This window comes from Microtus ochrogaster, chromosome 21, assembly GCF_000317375.1.
Source record: "Microtus ochrogaster isolate Prairie Vole_2 chromosome 21, MicOch1.0, whole genome shotgun sequence".
NCBI classification, from domain to species: domain Eukaryota; kingdom Metazoa; phylum Chordata; class Mammalia; order Rodentia; family Cricetidae; genus Microtus; species Microtus ochrogaster.
Genome location: NC_022022.1, coordinates 8,786,368 through 8,806,023, shown reverse-complemented (window position 1 = coordinate 8,806,023; position 19,656 = coordinate 8,786,368). Strand labels below are relative to the sequence as shown.

The window sequence follows — 19,656 nt, the reverse complement described above, 5'->3', positions numbered from 1 at the left end:
GGTGGTGGAGGTGGGGCCAGGCTGGTGGTGGTGGAGGTGGGGCTCAGGCTGGCGGTGGTGGAGGTGGGGCTCAGGCTGGCGGTGGTGGAAGTAGGGCTCAGGTTAACTTCACCAGGAGTAGGAGAGCAGCCGCCGAAGCCCATGGAGACATTTTTCTGTCCTGCCAGTGAGAGTCTTATAACCGGATGTGAGTGTTCTGCGGCCCTACTGTGTTGTGCCCCTCCCCATCTCCTGGGTCAGAGGAGGGGAGGCAGGTCTCTCCCTCTCAGGGTGAAGAGGGGAGTAGAGTAGGAGACTCTGTTGAGCTGTTTCCTCAACTGCATGCTGAGCAGGTGCCCTAGAGGATGAGGAAGAAGGTAAGACGGAGAGGGTGGCAGAAACTGGGAGCAGCAGAGAGCCCAGAGCATGGAGGAGAGGCGGTACGGGGGTCAGGTTGGGTTCAAATGGTGAAGATCTTGAGTGCAGGCCAGGGCACAGGCTCTGAACCAAGCATGGGTAAGGAGGCCAGGGAGGTTTATGACTTGCCCAGTGTATCAGTGTAGAGGACCCCTGGGAGGCCATGCTGGAGGCAGCAAGGGCCACGGTGAGGGTGATGTTCCCTGTGAGTTCACTCTTAACTGCCATGCATCAGGCTTGGAGTGGGAAGAGCGGAGGGGACACCAAGGAGGGAGAACACATGGGGCTTACTCTCTTGTGGTGTGTAGGCTAAAAGAGGCAAAGCGGGAGATGGGACACATCACCCCAACCCTGGGTGGCCAGGAGAAAGAATGGTGGGTATGTGGTTCTAAGAACAGTCAGTGGGAAGTGGGGAGCTGGCTGTGCCTCTTAGGAGTGGGTTCCAGCTGGTGAGGGAAGATGAGAACTGATGTGGGTGATGTGGTAACCTGCTGACGTGGTGACATGGTGACCTGGCTACACTTAGGATGCTGCAGAGCCTAGCCAATGTGCCTGACACAACTTCGCACCTCTGTTGGGTTGTGAAGTCTATAAAACACTGAGTGGGTGAGTTTTGGGGAGTAGCCAAGGAGAAAAAAAGGGGGTAGGGGGAGTACCCTGGTGGAGCTTTCTCTCTCTGACCACTAAAAGGTCAGTTAATCATTTCCACTTCTTAATCATCTTTTTAATTTAACTAGCTGATTAACTAAAATTGTATACCTATATTATACACATGCGTGTATCTGTGTCTCTGTGGGTATGTGGTTTTGCCTTTCTTTTCGAAGCAGGGCTCACCATTTAACTTTGAATGACCTGGTACTCACAGTGGTTCTCCTTTGCGTCTGGAGTGCTGAGAGTAAAGCTATACGCTACCTCATCTGGATTAACATTGTATATAATCATGGTGTATGCGATGATACTTGATCCATGTCTGCAGAGCAGAATGGCTAAATTAACCTAATGAATGTCTCTGTTTCCGATGATTACACTGACTTTGCGTGGTAAGAACCTTTCAGATCCCCTCTCTTAGCAGTTGTCAAGCACCTATAAGCACCTATAGACAATCTCCTAAGAGCAGCCGCCCTGTTGTTAATGGACTTTCTGGACTTATCTTCTGTCTGTCAGAAGTTTGACATCCTTTGACAAACGCCTGCCCCTCCCTGCCCCAGCCTCTGAGAACTACTGTTTTATTCTTGGCTGCGATGAATTTGACTTCTTTAGATCCTCTGAGACATTTGTCTTTCTGTGTCTTTCTTATTTTGATTAATACAGTCTCTATCAGGTTCATCCGTGTCGTTGCCAATGACAAGATTTCCTCCGTTTTAAAAGCCTAAAAGCACCATAGTGTGAGCACGCGCGCGCGCGCACGCGCGTGTGTGTGTGTGGTGTGTGTGTGTGTGTGTGTGTGTGTGTGTGTGTATGTGCTGTCTTTCTTCGTCCATCCGTTGACACAGGTGGGCTCCCTCTCCTGAATGCATACGAACAGTGCCGTGATGAGCGTTCCCTGTCGTTCATCATCATCATTTTAATAGCCCTTAGAAAGGGGTCACCTTGGAAGGGAGTGCCTGTGGGTGGAAGTCAACCATGAAAGACAGAGAGGTTTATTACTAAAAGGTACATGATCTGATAGAGGACAGAAGTCCCCAGGGGAGCTGCAGGGCACCTCAGTCGGCCTGGGGTTCAGGCCCATGGGAAGCCGTCCTCTGGTCACATTCCCTGTGGCAGTAATTGGCAGTGTCATGGCCAGCAAAGCCTTTAGTGTACTGGAAATCGTCCTGTCGAGCAGTGGCACTTAGAAACTATAAGCCTGGCACCAGACATGCTGGTCTTGAAAGGTAGGAAGCCCTGGGACAGGATCTTCCACCTGTGAGCCAAGAGGCAGTTACTCGACTTTTAAAGGTCCTTCTGGGTGTGTAATGAGAATTGTGAATAGTGAAATGTGTGTGTGTATATGTGCTCATATATGTTGGTGTGGACTCCAGCACCTTTTTTTGTTTTATTATTTGTGTGTGTGGGGGAGTACAAGCACAGTCATGCCACAGGGGATGTGTGGAGGTCGGATGACAACTGTCTAGAGTTTTCTCTTCCACCCAGTTGAGGCAGGCTCTCCTGTTGTTTCTGCCATGTTGTGTACTCCAGGCTAGCAAGCCTGTGAGCTTCCGGGTAATTCCCCTGTCTGTGCCTTCTATCTTACCATAGAAGTGCTGGGGTTATGAGTACCACCAGGTTCTTTACATTGGTTCTAGAGACTGAAATGAGGTCATCCAGTCCTGTACAACGAGTGTTTTTACTTACCAAGCCATCTCTCAGCCCCGTCTGTGGGTATTTCTAGTTCCCAATCTTTGCAGTGGTGTTGGGAGGTGTATTATAGTTGTTGTCTGCATTGTTACAGATGAGACACCAGAGAACTTACGAGATCGGTTGAGACTGTCTGCAGGTCAGTGGGAGAAGCAGGGTTAGCACACGAGGTCTGCTTGCTGCCCCCTGGTGCTGCACCACCGCAGGCCGTCTTCATGGCTCTCCATGGCCTCATGAAGCAGCGTCCAGCTTGATGCTATTGCATCAGGAAGTGCTACCCACCCCTTACTCAACGTAGACAGAGCTCTGTAAATGGCAGCTAGAGTGGCCACTGCTACCACAAATCGAGTACAGTGTCCAGGGTCACTGTGTTCCATGTTTCTATTTCACTGTCTCTAAGCTTCCAAGAAACCTGTGTTAAAACCTCTTGCTAGCCTTCTTTCCTATGCCTGCCCCCTCCACGTTACCTGAGTTGCTCCGGTCGCCACACACTCCTGCCACCGTGGTTCCCCAGGTGTCCCCAGCAGTGACACTTTTCCTCCAAGCTCCTGTGTTCTCTCGTATGGCAGTTGCCCACTCCACAGTGACTGTCTGAGGGTCTCACTCCCGAGCTTCAATATATTGCCTCATACACAGCAGGCACCCAATATATTTGTGTCACCTTGCTGTGTGCACAGCCAGTTCAAATCTGTCATTTCCACGTGAGATGAACTTGGTCGTTCTGTTCTGCTTTTCAGTCTGAACCGAATGTTGAGATAACAGAAGGGGCTAAAGCACTGAATGTGGGATGCTGAGGGCATCGCATGTCCTCCGCATACGGCATCTTTCACAAGTTCCTGGGAGGTTACCCCGCAATCACCTGCTGCTGGGAAAGCTTATGTCTGGCATGTCCCTCCCAGAAGGTGGGAAGACAACCTGAGAGCCTATCCACCACCCACCCCCTGCACTGCTGCTCCACTCGGAGTGAAGTGAGACAGCCCCAGTCCTCTCCACCACTGATGTCCCAGCATCCTCTGGTACCTACTTACACAGCATCCCCAGCACAGCAGGGCTGCTCACACAGCCAGGCAGGGGCCCTGTGGGTTTACCTCTGTGGTGGAGCCCAGTCTTACTCACAATTAAATGCTTGTGAAGATGACATTTGAGAGAATCAAGATTTTGAGTTCTTTCCATTTCCTAGCCCTGTTAATCATTCTTGGAGAAGTCATGATGTCATAAATTTCATTAGAAGTGTAAATCACAAAAGAACAGTCCCTTGACCTCAGCAGTTTATAATCCATGTGAGTCATAAATAAAAGCAGCAAGAAATAAAACAAAGTTGCTGAAGGCGGTGGAGATAAAGAGAGCACTGGAAAGTGGAGGCTCCGTTTAAGTCGAATGATTTTTCTCATAGAAGGCAAAGCGCTTGGAGGAAAAAAAAAATAGATTTTTCTAATAACCTTACCACCAATCCAGGGGATAGATCTTGCGTCCCTACTGTGTTCCAGGGTCTTGCAGATGAGACTCCCAAGCAAAGACTGGAAAAGACGTATGGGAGCTCAGAGAAAGAGCGCCACTCCCAGGGACACTGAGGCTTGCAGAACATCCCATACACTGCTGTACCACGAGGCCGTCAGCCTGTATGGTGGTTGAGAAGCCTGTGGAGGAGGACTGGAGAGGAAGGAAGGCTGCCAAGGGGTTCTAATACAGGTTCTTAAAGGAGGCAAGTGTGGAGGAGGCCTGCAGCCCATGATGGCACAAACATGGAAAAGTGGTAGGGAAGTTGGGGCTGATACTGAGCAGACTCAGCAGGGCCAGGTTCACTAGGTGATGGTTTCAAGGCTGGCAGTGTTACAGGGTGAGTTATTTGTGGCAGTGGAAAGAATGTCCTTTTGGGGAGTTTCAGCCAGGGGGTGTTGGTTGACCGAATACAGAGTCAGTGGAAAATAGCAAATGAGGAGAAGAATATGTAGGAGTGTGGGGACCTGGGGGCCTTGTTTTTGGGGCACAGCCAGGAGTGGCAGGAACCTGAGCCCTAATGGGCCTCAGACTGTAGATTGTTCTCTGGGTTAACTTTGCATTGCTGTTCCAGTGGGAGCTTCAAGTGGGGCTTGCTTGGCATGCCAGAGACAATCGTGAGAGGATGTGGACACTAAGTTTCTGAGATCCATCTCAAAGACCCCAACTTCCTGGAGCACCTGTTAGCTTCCCTTATCCTACGCAAAAGTGGGGGTTCTGACCCAGGACATTTGGCTTCTGGCCTTGGGCATTTTCTTTCTATTTTTAAATTTAGTCTTATTTTTTAATGTGTATAGGTGTTTACCTGTATGTATGTCTGTGTACCACATGTGTATCGTGTCCTCAAAGCCTGTAAGAGGGGATTGGATCCCCTGGAACTGGAGTTACAGATGGTTGTGATTGCAGTGTGGGTTTGGGGAATTGAACCCAGGTCCTCTGCAAGAGCAGCCAGTGTTCTTAACCTCTGAACCACCTCTCCAACCACCTTGGCTGTTTTATTAAAGCAGATACAGGAAGAAGTGATTTACAAGCTTCGAGAATTGCTACCCAACACAAAGACTTGATCTCTGTGTCAGAAGTTGGCAGGATGGGGGGCTGAGGAGATGGCTCAGTGGTTAAGAGCACTAGCTGCTCTTCCAGAGGTCCTGAGTTCAATTCCCAGCAACCACATGGTGGCTCACAACCATCTGTAATGAGATCTGGCGCCCTCCTCTGGCATGTGGGCAGAATGGAGGCAGAATATTATATACATAATAAATAAATAAATCTTTAAAAAAAAAAAGTTGGCAGGATGGACAGTTTCCTACAATCTGAGCGGTCCTTGGCTTGTTCCTTTTGCCAGTTCTTATGTTGCCGTGTTTTCTCTCTCCCTCCTCAGAACCAGAATACCAAGTCTACCTGAATGCTTCGAAGGTCCCTGGGTTTTCAGACGACCCCACAGAACTGCAATGCCGGGTGGTGGACACGAAGCGCTTGGAGACTGGTGTCCGACTTACTGTGTCATGGTACTACAAAATGAACCGTCGCAGTGACGACGTGGTGGCCAGTGAGCTTCTTGCAGTCATGGACGGGGACTGGACTCTCAGATACGGAGAGAGGAGCAAGCAGCGGGCCCAGAGTGGAGAGTTTATTTTTTCTAAGGAGCACACAGACACATTCAGTTTCCGGATCCAAAGGACTACAGAGGAAGACAGGGGCAGTTATTACTGTGTTGTGTCTGCCTGGACCAGGCAGAGAAACAACAGCTGGGTAAAGAGTAAGGATGTCTTCTCCAAGCCCGTCAACATATTCTGGGCCTCAGAAGGTAGGAACTTCATGCTGGTCATTGTTTGGCTTTGTTTCAGTTTTTTTTTGTTTTTTGTTTGTTTATTTGTTTTTTGGTTTTTCGAGACAGGGTTTCTCTGTGGTTTTGGAGCCTGTCCTGGAACTAGCTCTTGTAGACCAGGCTGGTCTCGAACTCACAGAGATCCGCCTGTCTCTGCCTCCCGAGTGCTAGGATTAAAGGCATGCGCCACCACCGCCCAGCTTTTGTTTCAGTTTCTTAAGTCTTCTGTCTGCGTCTGTTTTCATTACCGTCACCCCAACTCATACTAGAATTCCACGCTTTAGGAAGCTGTAATCTAGGGAGCTGTTATCACCCCATGACCCTCTTTGCCTTCCTTTAGACTCACTGCTGCTTCTCCTATGCCCCCAAGCTAACAGGGAAGGGCTTCTCCCACTCACTTTTGTTAGCAAAGCCTTGCATTTCCTGCACCCGTTGTTTCTTTTGCTTTTCAGCTGCCAAGCCCTTGTCTGAGAACAGTTGTCCCAGGAACCCTCCTAAGTGGTAGTGTTTGCTTCCCACATTTCTTCAAAGGAGTCAGGTACCCTCCTTGTTCCCCAGGGCTTTTTCTACCATTTCCTTTGAGGCCCAGAAGTCCCCTCCACTTCTCCTTGCCCAGAGCCACACTGCTTCCTCTTCCCTCTTCCTTATATCTCCTCCCATCACTAACTTGATTGACTCCTGGATCTTCTGCTCATTTGTTGGAGATGCCAGCCTTGCTTTCATGGCCACTGTTACTACTCCTGTCTGGCTTGCTTTGTTGAAGTCATCCTGGGAGCTTTCAGAAGCAAAGATTCCAGTAGAGATTATATTCGAATTGGTCTGGGGTGTGTGCGGTCTGGATGCTGATTTTGAATCCTCTAGAGTAGCACCGTGGGGAACCCTGGTGTAGGCGAGGCTTTCATTCTCAGTCCCCTGTCTTCCCCTAAGTGTAGCATCCTCTGTGCTTTTTGGTCCTTCATTCCCAATTCTGTACATCCGACTAGCCTACTTCTGATAGCTGAAACCCAACCCCTCCATCGCTGAGTTTCACATTCCCGATTCTGTATGCACGCCGTTTTTCTAGATCATTCCCTTGAGTGCTTCAGTCTGTTAATCCTGCCATCTGCCATTGTCTTTCCTCCTTACTGGGTCTTCACTTCTCTCTTACCAGGAAGTCCAGCGTAGCCCACTCTGGTATGTGTCCAGGGCCAAGGGGTAAGGAAATTATATGATCACCTGGTGATACCTAGCCTAAGTTCCCAATCACGTCCCTCCTTTGCATCTCTTGCCACTGGCTTGGTCTACCCTATATTCTGCTTAAAACACAGCCCTATTCAAAGCCAACTTTGCTGTCTCCTTGGCTGCATATGCAGAGCTAGATGCAATTGAAGGAAAACAACATTCCAACAGTGGTCTGGCCTCACTTTAAATCTCCGATCCCTTCTGTCACGTGGGCTTTCAACACTGAGAGCCATCCTGGTTTCCTTCATGTGTTTACTTCCCCACTCTCCTAAGTGATAATTGCACGCCACCTGCTCTCTCTGCAAACATCCTCCCCCAGCCTCCATCAGCTTCTGGCCTTGCTTCTCCATCCCCTATAAAAAGACAGTCAAAGGAGAACTTCCGTTTGCTGGGCTCAGCATTGAACCTGTTACTCACCCTTATGTCTTAGCACAAGCCAGCCCCTCAGAGCTCAGGCACATGGCCCCCTCTCTTGTGCCTTCCATATCCTCTCTCCTCTGGTCCTTCCCCACCAGCCTGTGAAGAGTGCTGTTAGGGAAACTAATTTTGGTTTATCTTCTTCCTTCATCTTTCTGTTTCTTACAACCCTTGCCCACCACTCTGTCCTTTGGTAGTGGAGGATTTGATTGAACTATATTTAATATCTGTAGTTTCTCCTCCATCTCTTTGGTGCCTACTTTCCCCCTCACTGCACGTATTAAGGCTGCCAGACATCAACGCACTGCAGAAGCCTGTTGTCAGTTTCCTCCTTTGCTGCTTCCTTCCATTCTCCCGGTTCCCATGCAGGACGTAACAGAGAGAAACCTGTTTCAAGACTAATAATAAAATAATAATAACAATAATAATAATCACACCCTTAGCATCATCCAATCAGATCATGAAGTTCTTCCACCCTGAACTCTCACAGGTTCCCTATCTCAGAGACCCCTCAGTGGCCTTGAGTGTCCTATATAGACCGATCAGCTTCCCCCACAGCTCTCCCCACTGCCCACTCTACTTGGTTAGCTCCTTTGTTCTTCCCATGGCTCCCCTCACCACCTGGCAAGCTTTCCCACCTCCCTCAGGTGCTTAGTCAAATGTCGCCTTCTTAATGGGGCCTTCCTGGGGCACTCTGTCTGTAACTCTACTCCCTTCCCCATATCTAGCCCTACACTTTGTCTATTTTTTATCTGTTTTTTCTCTGTAGTTGTTCTTACATCTTTACCACCTAGTCACACTGTTTTATCTGCTTGTCTTCCTCTCCTAGTACTTCAAGTGAAGGGTTACTGTTTCATCACCAGAGCCTATGATATGATATGATATATGATATGATATATGATATGAAATGAATTATGTCTGATTCATGAGTGGATAAGCAAACTCACAGGAGAAGCAAGACTGAATGTGCCTGGCCCGTGGTACCTCTGAAATCATCTCTCTGAAGACAGCATAGCACATATGTTGTGATGATAGCTTTGCTCCCTATCAAATTCTTAACTTGATAGACTTTTGGATTAATTATTGTATTAAAAGACTTTTCCCAGCCCCTTCTCCCTAGGGGAATGGGAAAAAATATATATAGCTCAATTAAAAACAATAATAATTTTTTTAAAAGACTTTTTTTTTAAGAGTGTGACAAACGCCTTGAATTCGAGCACTTGGGGGCAGAGGCAGGTAAATCTCTGAGTTTGAGGCCAGCCTTGTCTACGGAGTGAGTTCAAGGACAGCCAAGGTTACACAAGGTCTCAAAAAATAACAAATAACAAACAACAAAAAAAAAAATCCAAAAACAAGTTTTTGTTGTTTGTTTGTTTATTTTTAAAGGAATAGGCATGATGTGTTTCATCTTTTAGTAGCTATTTGACTAACTTCCTCATGCCTGGCTTTGTGCCAGTGTGACCGAGGAAACTTTATGTGTACATGCTTAGGGATTAATGTTTGACAGAGAAGCCATAAGAAGATGCAGACCCACTGGTACTGTTGCCGTAGACATTGGCTGCAGTTTTAAATCCACATCTCTGGAGTGTAAATCAGGTGGAGTCGGTTGCATCTGCAGACGCAATTGCATTTAGTGACGTAGGGTCAGGCAGAGAAAAGCCAGGCTGGCACATGCTGCCATACAGGCTAACACCCAGCAGAGAGGCTGTGGTGTGGCTAGCTTAACCTATCTTTCCCTAACTCAGTGAATCTTGAGAGCCTGTTAGCTCAGAGTTCTCTCGACGAAACATGTCAAGGATCTGATTCTCCAGTCCACACATTCCCTGTCCATTGCTCCTCAGATAGCTTGCGGCTTCCCCGTGGTGGTTTCCAGCCTGTTCACAGACAGACACTTTATTTTCTTTTGGAGTTTCTGCATTTTCCTTAGTGTTATCGTGTGGCAAAATGCAAAAGAAGTCCCTCGTTCCTGGATGCTTTGATTCTCTTTTTTCCTTTTTTAGATGTATATCCATTTTAACCAAATCTCTTGGAAATGACCTCCCTCTGATTCTTCACTCCAGATTCTGTGCTCGTGGTGAAGGCACGGCAGCCAAAGCCCTTCTTTGCCGCGGGGAATACATTTGAGATGACTTGCAAAGTGTCTTCCAAGAATATTAAGTCGCCACGCTACTCAGTGCTCATCACAGCTGAGAAGCCTGTTGGGGACCTCTCCAGTCCCAATGAAACCAAGTACATCATCTCCCTGGACCAGGACTCTGTGGTGAAGCTGGAGAACTGGACTGACGCATCGCGGGTGGACGGCGTTGTGTTAGAGAAGGTTCAAGAGGATGAGTTTCGATATCGAATGTACCAAACTCAGGTGTCTGACGCAGGGCTGTACCGCTGCGTGGTGACAGCCTGGTCTCCTATTGGGGGTAGCTTGTGGCGAGAAGCAGCGACTAGTCTCTCCAATCCCATTGAGATTGACTTCCAAACCTCAGGTGAGCAAAAAACTGAACTCTATGATGCCACAGATTGAGCTGGGAAAGAGACAAGCCTAATATTTTAATCGAGGGCCCTTTTATTTGTTTGTTTGTCTTTGGGTATGTGTGAGTGGTGTGCGTATGTGATATATGTGTGTGGTTTATGTGCACATGTGTGCTTGGAAGGCAGAGGAAGGCAGAGGAGGGCGTCGGGTGTCTGGCTCTGTCACTCTGCGTTCCTCCCCTGAAACACTTCCCCACTGAGCCCCGAGCTGGCCTGATGGTGAGAAAGCCAGGGATCCTGGTCTCCCCAGCACCCACAACTTACACACAGTGCTGGCTGGGTCACAGGCATATGTGGCCTCCCCTGGCTTTTTATATGGGTGCTGGGTTTGAACTCGGGTCCTCATTTATAGGCAGCGATCACTCTTACATATTGTGCGGTCTCCCAAGCCCTTGTCCTTGGCTTTTCAAATAGCTTGTGAACTAGAAGTTGTATGCCGTTTAGTTTATCCCTACCAGGTCCATAACTCTGAGGCTGTTCATACATTCACAGGATTGTATGACCAGCAGTCACCAGAGACAACTATAGAACATTCCTGTGTCACCCAGATGAAACTCAGACCCTTAACCAACAGTGGCCAGCCTGCCACGCTGCAGTGACCACTCTGCTTTCTCTGTATATGGAGTTTCCTGCACTGTGTTCTTGACACATATGTCACCTTGGTGTCTGAGCAGGGTTTTCAAGTATCCCCCATGTTGTAGCCTGCTTTTCTTCACTTCATCCTTGTGACCGACTAGTCCATTACACGGTCAGGCCACGCCTTATCATCTCATCAGCTGATGGATGGTTCGGGTCTGTCCGCTTCCCCGTCTGGTATAAGTTTGTCTTAAACACGCATGTGCAAGTTTTTATTTCTTTTGTTTTGGTTGTTTGGAAATGTATGTTTTATTTTTAAAAAGACCAGAACTGGTACTTCAGTCTTTGAGGAACATAGAGGAGAGAAAAGCATGTGGCTTGTCGAAGTGGATGGTTCAGAATGGGAGCCTGAATCCACTCGTTTTGTGTGGCTTCCAACTGGAGGACTGTGTGTGGTGATGACAGCTCTGGGTCTGGCCTCTCAGGGGTGTTTCCACCCTGGCATGACCCTCAGCCTTACTGCTCCCCTGAGTCATGGATTGGATACACTTCCTGTAATAGGCGTCACCAGAGTTGCTGTGGTGCTGTGGATTGGCGTCTCTGCCAAGTTTGTTGACAATAGTTATTTGTGGTATTTATCTACTCAGAAATGAATGTATCCTTAGCAACTAGAGTAGCATCGTGTCGTAAGGCAGAAAAGCCCACGTTTCTGGACTGCATGGCTGCAAGGTGGATGTTCTCAAGTGGAAATATTTCACACTTGTGTGTGACTCACCAGGCCCTGGCACACCTTCTGTGTGTATGTCTTTCAGTAGGAAGATGGCTTTTAAAGCTTCAAATCCCCAGTCTCAGTTAGATGATCCCTGTGAAGAGCTGTCTTCTGTCAATGTTGGAATAACAGTTCTCACTAGTCCACCCTGCATTCTAGTTAGGGAGTTGTGGGTTTTCTGTTTTGCTTTGTTTTGTGTTTTAGTTAGGAATTTGAATGTATACATTTATACTCATTTACAAAAAAAATATCTGTCATTAACTGAATCAATATAACAAATGCAAGATGCTTTATTAGATTATTATTATTGGGGGCAGAGAGATGGCTCAGTAGTTAAAAGCACATGACTATGCTGGGACCCTAGTGTGGTTCCCAGCACCCATGTTGAGCACCCTATACCCTCCTGTAACTCCAGCTCTGGCTTTCCTGGGCAGTTGCAGTCATGTGCACACACCTAAACAAATAATTAAAGATGTATCTTTTTAGCCAGGCGGTGGTCATGCATCCCTTTAATCCCAGCACTCAGGAGGCAGAGGCAGGTGGATCTCTGTGAGTTAGAGGCCAGCCTGGTCTACAAGAGCTAGTTCCAGGATAGCTAGGGCTGTTACACAGAGAAACCCTATCTCAAGAAACCAAAAAGGCAAAAAAATAAAATGTATCTTTTTAAAAATGAAATTGTTAAATCATTCACATTAGTTTATAGGTAAATCAGAATCCACCCGCCTCTGCCTCCGGAGTTCTGCGACTGAAGGTCTGCACCTCCACACTTGGCCTTGTTGGGCGTTTTTGTCATGAAAAGCACGTATCCACTATCATGATTACCCCTCCCATATTTGAGTTTGTTGAGATGATTACATGATCTTGTCCCTTTTTGTACTTTTCTGTCTTACTCTCTGCTATAGTCAATTCTGTCTTATTTTACATTGGTTATTTGATCATTCTTTCATTTATGTGGAGGAGGTAGATATAAAATCCCTCATCTATTTCTGGGTTAGGGATGGATATTGGGTCTATTAATTCTTTAAATCTCAGTATAGCAGCTAGTAATCTCTTTATTTCCAGGTTGAAAAGATCGCCTAAAAACTATATTGTCTGTGGAATTGTTAGAAGTTGCCACCTGTTTGACCAGCCCAATACTAGAGCCCCAGATAAACAGCTGAATTGATCATGAAGAGCCTTCACTTCTACCCATCAAGCGCTCTGTCTTGAGACCCCATGCCAAAGAAGGCCTCCCTGGCTCCACCATCCTGTCACCCCATCCCCAGCCTTGGTCTCTTGTCAGTGGGGTCTGAGTTTCCCAGGGGAAACCTACTAGATCATGGCTCTTACTGACCCAGGTATCAGGGTTGAAATGAGATTTAAGCGTGAGGATGCGGGCATTATTCTTTTAAAAGAGTAGTGATTTTTTTTTTCTTTTTAGTATAGAAACGTGTAAATAGAAGGAAAGCGCTAAGAAGTTAAGAGCCCTGGGCACTCTTCCTGAGGACCTGGGATCAATTCCTAGTGCCCACATTGCAGTTCACAACTGTGTGCATCTATATATATATATATATAACTCCAGTCCCAGGGGATCTGACGCCCTTTTCTGGCCTCCATGGGAATAACACATGCGGTACACAGGCAAAACGGGCATACACTTAGGATAAAAATAATGACTAAAAATTTAAAATAGATCCATATTACAGAAAGTAGAGCAATCACACCCCCACTATCACCCTGCCCTACGAAACACTAATTTAGGTTGTTCATCTTTCTAGAACTTTCCTCTGGTGTTATCTTCATGACTTGGAAAGCTTGGCTATAGATAAAATTCTATGACCCACTTCCTTCCCCTTTAGTGTAAGATGATCATTTGTCCTGTTCCAATAAGTGCTAGGTAGACACTGGCCCAGGGGCTGCAGAGAGGAGCATCACTTAGCCATGACCCCACGGCTGGAGGAGCAGATGGGTTGCAGTGTTTGCTTGCACAGAGATACTGCCCTTCAGGCCTTTTTCTGGTGGGGATGGACCGTGGTTGTGTCATTGTTTGTATTTAAGAGTTTAGTGGTCCCTATACGCTTAGCTGACTGAGAATCCAGGGACCCCTAGCGACTCTGGCTGCTCACTGAATTCTCAAGTCATAGTCTGTGGTCTGCAGAGTTAGCTAGACAAATTCCCTCACAAAACAGCATTGCCACAAAAACTGACCATAATAAAAATATTTCGAAATACCCCACTATTCCGGGATAATGACCATATTAACATCGAGCTATTGATTTCATCAGAAGGAAATCCACTCCCCTGAGTTGTTTGCCACAATGAAGGCCTTCTTCCCCAGCCGTGTCTGCATTGTGAGACAGAGCACAGACCCTCTCACAAGCCCTCCCTTGGTTCCCACGGCAGCCACCAGTAGGGAATGGGAGTTATGACTTGTGACCTAGAAGGCATTTGGGGTTTTCTTTGGAAATATAAAGAAAAGTGACATTTGTTCAAATTAGGTAAGTCTTCATTGTTTCAAATAAGAAAAATACATAAATCAATTGAGCATTTCAGTGTTTGGTCACTTGGGGTTTTCTTAGAAGGGGCCTGAATATTTTCAAAGAAAGCCCTTAGCAGAGTGGTTCGTTACGATCAAGTTTCTAATCTACGGGAAAAGTATAACCTCCTTGTTCACCATGGCCACTGTCACCCTGAATCAACAGAAACAACGTTCTCAGTCATTTTCACGTAACCAGTTCAGAGCAGTAAGCCTGGCCCTGAACTCCACACAGCCGTGGGTGGAGTGAGGGCAGATCGGGGCCAGGGCTGAGGCATCTGGAGGAGATGATGTCCCCTGGCCTGCCGTCCTGCCATGTTCTCAGCCCTTCTGGAGTTTAGTCCCTGGGTCTCCCTAACACACCTATCTCTGTATCCACCCTTTCTTTACCCTTCTCCTGGGACTACACAGATTATTCATATCCTTAGTGCTAGGAAAGCAATTTCATGACTTCTTATTAATCATCAAACTGAAGTGGAAATCCAGCCAGAGTCATTTCAGCTCATTGCCTCATGGCGGTGTGACCTTTCATACACTCTCCTGAGTTAGTAGGTTTTTTATGGATGCTTTAAAACACATTTTGGGGTCCATTTTCCTTTCCAGTAATCTGAACAAGGAAACAGTAATGTCCCTATTCCTCAAGTAAGCTCTACCTCAGCTTCCCAGGCCGTCTGTCTATGCTCTGCTGAAAATCCAAATAGGGTCCCGCAGCACTGATATTCTAGAACATTCTTTCAGTTTTTCTTATTCCTAGATTTTAGAAGGTGGAATAATAAAGTTAAGCGTTAAGCTGTTGGGATCAATTTGACTTGAGCTATGAAATGCCCGTAATCTAAGAGGAATCAGAGATGGGTTCAAAGTAATCATTAGCCCACTATATTCTTGTGGGGAGGGGTGAGACAAAGCCTCTCTCAGTGGAGGCTGAGATATAGTTTTAGTTTTGCAGCAAAGTTGACCCAGAAGTATATGCACCCTGCCTACCCCAACTTGGTTGGACTTTTAGGACGTTCCACACTGTCTGTTTCTCCTAAAATTCTAGCATTCTCTCAGTGCCCCTCCCTATATTTTATGTAAACATTACCATTGTTGGGGGCTGGTCTGTCTCCTAACTGGGTTTCAGCCCTTTAACTCTGGGGTCTTTGTCCCCATCATGCAGAACATGCTAAGGCCAGTCACCCAACTGGGACCAAAAGGATTGAGTCCCTGACCCCTGACCCTCTGGTCTCTCACCCACCCTGGCTAGTTTGGACTGCACTGAACCCGGAACCCGCCTAAGCTTCCCAGCTGGGAGGTGAGTGTATCCCACCAAAAGAAGCTGTGGTCATCAGGCAGAGAAGGTCAGTTCAGATTCATCCAGACCAAGTTCAGTTAGGTGTGCCCGATGCAAGTGTCTCTGGATAGAGAAAGGAGATCTTCGAATACCTGCTTTACGATTTCCTCAGACCAGTTCCCAGGAAAGCGAACCACGTTTAGATGCTATTGGAACTTCAGGAATGGAATTTGAACTTGTGTGAAAGAGACTAATGCCACTTAAACGCCACTCTCTTCCAGGTCCCATATTTAATGTCTCTGTGCATTCGGACACGCCATCAGTCACCCGGGGAGAGCTCATCCAGCTCTTCTGTATTGTCACTCTGGAAGGAGCCGTGCTGGATCCAGGTACCTCCCTCCATTCTTCCCCCTCCTCCAGTTGCTTTTGGTGAATGTTTGTCTTGTCATTCTCACTGTCTCTCAGGTGTAGGGACGAGGGTTTGGACTGTCTGTTTGATCTCTACTTGTTTTTCTTAGGTAGGTAGGAAACACCATGACCCAAAAGCAAGTTGGGGAGGAAAGGGTTAATTTGGCTTACACTTCCATATTGTAGTTTCTCATGGAAGGAAGGCAGGGCGGGACTTCAAACAGAGCAGAAACCATGGAGGGGTGCTACTTACTGGCTTGTTCCTCATGGCTTGCTCAGCCTGTTTTCTTATAGAGCCTAGGGGTGGCTCCACCCCAAGCAGACTGGGCCTTCCCCCATCAATCACTAATTAAGAAAATGCCTCACAGCTGTATCTTATGGAGGCATTTTCTCAGTAGGGGTTCCCTCCTCTCAGATAACTCTAGCTGTGTCAAGTTGGCAAAGACTAGCCAGGACCCATTGGCTTGGTTCTGTGAGGCCTTGTACCTGCTGTGAGATTTGAAAACACTTTGGGGGCAATCAGTAGATCTCTTCCTGGTTTGCTGTGGCCTGGTTAGAGACCAGCTCACAGGGCCCTCCTCCTCCTATATATCATTCATTCATTGTTTCTGAGCGCCTTCCGTACACAAGAGCAGCTGTAGATGCTGGGAACAGGGCAGTGAACGTGTTCAAGGCCTGCCCCAGAGAGCCTAGTTAAGGACACCCATGAAGAAATACAAACCAGAGGAAAAATAACAGCATTTAGGACTTGTAGGGTAGCTTTGTAATGCTCCTTCTCCCATCGTACTGGATGGAATCTTGCGCAATGTCCCCAGCTCCATGAACCTCTTGAAAGAAAAGACTAGCCTTGTCAACAGAAGCCTCAGAACTGTGGGCCCATCCCTCAGACAGTTTCTGCCTGGTGCATTCATCAGTCAGGCGACGTCCCTTGCTTAGGTTCTTCTGGTTTTGAAGGAGTATTAAAGGCATTAGGGTGTTGGCCATGTTGCTGAGCACAACTGTGCCCAGCTTTGCCCTTTCTCAAAGGTTCTGTGCTGAGCCTAGCTTGCTGAGGCCTGCCTTTATCCCTTACACCCGATGTGACCCCAACACTGTCTCGCTCCACCCCATTCCTAACAAAGTCATGTGCTTTAGAGCAGTCAAATTGTCTGAGTTCTCGTGTGTTTCTGTGTGTATACCCTTGGAGGTATTATAGGGGGCAGGCAGGCAGGTTTTGTTCTCTGAAGGGGTAGGGCTGATACACAGGGATGGTGGCCCATGCAGGGCTCACCAGTATCTGGAGGTCATCGGCTGGGTAGCCACCACCGTCAGGATGAATACTGGCTCCTTCAGGACTACTGTTCAAACGTTCAGGTGGCTACCAGCTCGTGATCTGCATAGGCTTCCTAGGAAGGGCCCAGTAGGAAGTAGTTTTGTCTCTGCGGGTCAGATAGTCACAGCAGCTCAGCTCTGCCTCAGACACAGGCCAGCAACAGTGGTGGGGAGGCAATACGAGCAAACAAGCATAACTGAGGAGCAGGAAATCTATTCATCAGGACAAGGTAGGCTCCATCTGACCTGCAGGCCTGGTTTCCTGACGGTACCGGTGTTTGCTCTCCAGTGTTGCTAAGCTTTAGAGGTGGGAGAAAGGAGTGTGTAGAAGGAGAGGGAAAGAAAGAGCCCTCCCATCCCCACCACACACCCATGCACACCCAGAGCTGCTGTGCTTCTTCCTGGGGGTGAAGCCTGAGGAGACTGGGCTCTGAGCAAGTGGGCAGCCACTACTGTGCTGAAGCCGGGGAGTGGGAAGACACAAAGGTACCTGTGGAAGCGGAAATGAAGGCAAAGATAGAAAAGATTGCCCGGGAGAGGCCAGCAAAACCCCTTTAAAAGTTTGCATAGAGCAATGCTGTTTTAGTTTCAGAGCTCGTCTATGGTATATTCAGAAATCCCCCCCCCCAAATGTTCCTTCTCAGCTAATTAATAGGTCGCCAGTTGCGCCTTTCATGAAATGCTCGTTTCTCCAGTGTAATTGCAAAAGCTATAGGTAGCTGTTCCAAGCTGTTCCAGAACTTTGCGCTCTTGGTCTGTGTGGGTGGAAGATTCTGAATAATTAAACACAAATTGTAATTTCTTTTTTCTTTTTTTTCCCCCTTTTTTTCATTCATGCTATGGGCTCTGAGAAGGAAATCTCTGTGGGAAAGTTGCATAAGTGGGCCAAGAGCCAAGGCACTCCTGTACCCTACGGCAGGGCAGCCAGGAGCAGCCAAGCGTGGGTGGTGCCATGGTCAGACTCTGAAGCAAAACCAAGGCCAGTGTGAGTCATGGGGGGTTTCTCCAGAGTGTGCTGTGAGCCCCAGCAACTGAGCTAATGGTACTTGGAGCTGAGGGTCTTCAAGGAGCTAGGTTTTCATATCCTTGGTGCTCAGTCATCGTCCAGAGGCTGAGTGGCTGGAGTTAATGGTGGCTTGGAGCCTCTGTGAGGCCTTTCTAGCAAATAAGGTGACTCTAGAGAGGTACAATTCAAGAGTGTCAGTGTCTAGTACCTGCACCAGTGTGTGCGGTGAGAAGAGGTGACTCAGCATGGCAGCTGTCCACTTGAGGGACCCACAGCCTTGACAACAGGTAGACAGCCCAGGCCCTTCCGGCTAGCAGCATCTACTTGTCTGGCCACATATGGTGATGAGGGCCCTCACTTCAGAAAGCACTCACTGTGGTCCAGGCGTGGTTTTGCAGTATTTGCCCATGCTGTTAGTAGCAAATTTTTTTTTTATTTTTTATATGTATGTCTGTACACAAGTGTGTGTGTGTGCGCGCGTGCGTGCATGCATATCTGTCTGTCTGTCTGTCTATGGAGGCCAGAAGAGAGTATCAAATCCCCTTGGAGTTGGAGTGACAAACAGTTGTGAGCCACCTGACCTAGGTCTTGGAAACTGAACCGGGGTCCTCTACAAGAGCAGTAAGTGCTCTTAACTGCCGAGTTATCTTTCCAGACCCCTATCCATTGCACTTACAGATGAAGAATCTAAGTTGCAGTGAACTAACATGGCTTGTTCAAGTCATGTGGCCAGTAGGTACTGGGTTCTAGCCCAGGTTAGCTCTCCCTGCCATCCTATGGTACACAGTGGGGAATGAAGTAATGGGAAGATCTCTAGCCTTGTCTTAGTAGCCACTCTAGGCTTACGCATGGCAGCAGAGTTTCCGTGGGTAGGAAAGCCCACTGTGCCATGGCACTGAGTGGAAATCGCAACACTCACCCCAATCCTGCCAAGCTTGTCTCAGAGACTTACACGCTGCGAACTGTTTGTGCTGAAGTATACATGGTGGGGGAGGGATGATCTGCCTCCGTAGTGAGCTGAGGAGTCACCATTTGGACATGTTAGGAAACCCCTGCTCTTAGTTCTGCCCATTCTGTCTTACATGGGTCTGGGTAACTTTGTCTGCCTTATGATGTGTTTTCCAACATTATTGGTACACTTTCACTGAATGGATGAGTGTTAGTTTTTGTTGTTCTTCAGTAAAAACTGACATAAAAAGTCCCTGGCGGGGGCTGGAGAGATAGCTCAGAGGTAAAGAGGTCCTGAGTTCAATACCCAGCAACCACATGGTGGCTCACAACCATCTGTACTGAGATCTGGTGCCCTCTTCTGGCGTGCGGGCATACATCAAGGCAGAGTGTTGTATACATAATAAATAGATAAATTAAAAAAAAAAAGAAGTCCCGGGCCAGGGGTGTAGTATAGTTTGCCAGCAGAGTGTTTGCCCACCACAGCCCTGGGTTCAATACTCAGTGGGTGTTTTTGTTTTTTGTTTTGTTTGTTTGTTTGAAAAAGGAATTTTGTCAAGCAGATTTAAGATGTAATTGTGTGTATGGCCCACAGTCCTCACATGCCCTCTGGATAGATTTAAAATGTAATTGT

The 19,656-nt window shown here is 47.5% G+C and overlaps 1 protein-coding gene across 1 annotated transcript in view; it reads left to right on the top strand.

Moving 5' to 3' along the window:
- Positions 1-19,656, top strand: part of Ptgfrn (prostaglandin F2 receptor inhibitor) — a 70,491-nt gene that overhangs the window by 44,346 nt on the left and 6,489 nt on the right. Inside the window, exons 5-7 of the mRNA XM_005357104.3 lie at positions 5,609-6,034; positions 9,754-10,173; positions 15,631-15,738. Of these exons, the coding sequence (XP_005357161.1) occupies positions 5,609-6,034; positions 9,754-10,173; positions 15,631-15,738 (954 nt within the window). The remainder of the gene's footprint in view (positions 1-5,608; positions 6,035-9,753; positions 10,174-15,630; positions 15,739-19,656) is intronic.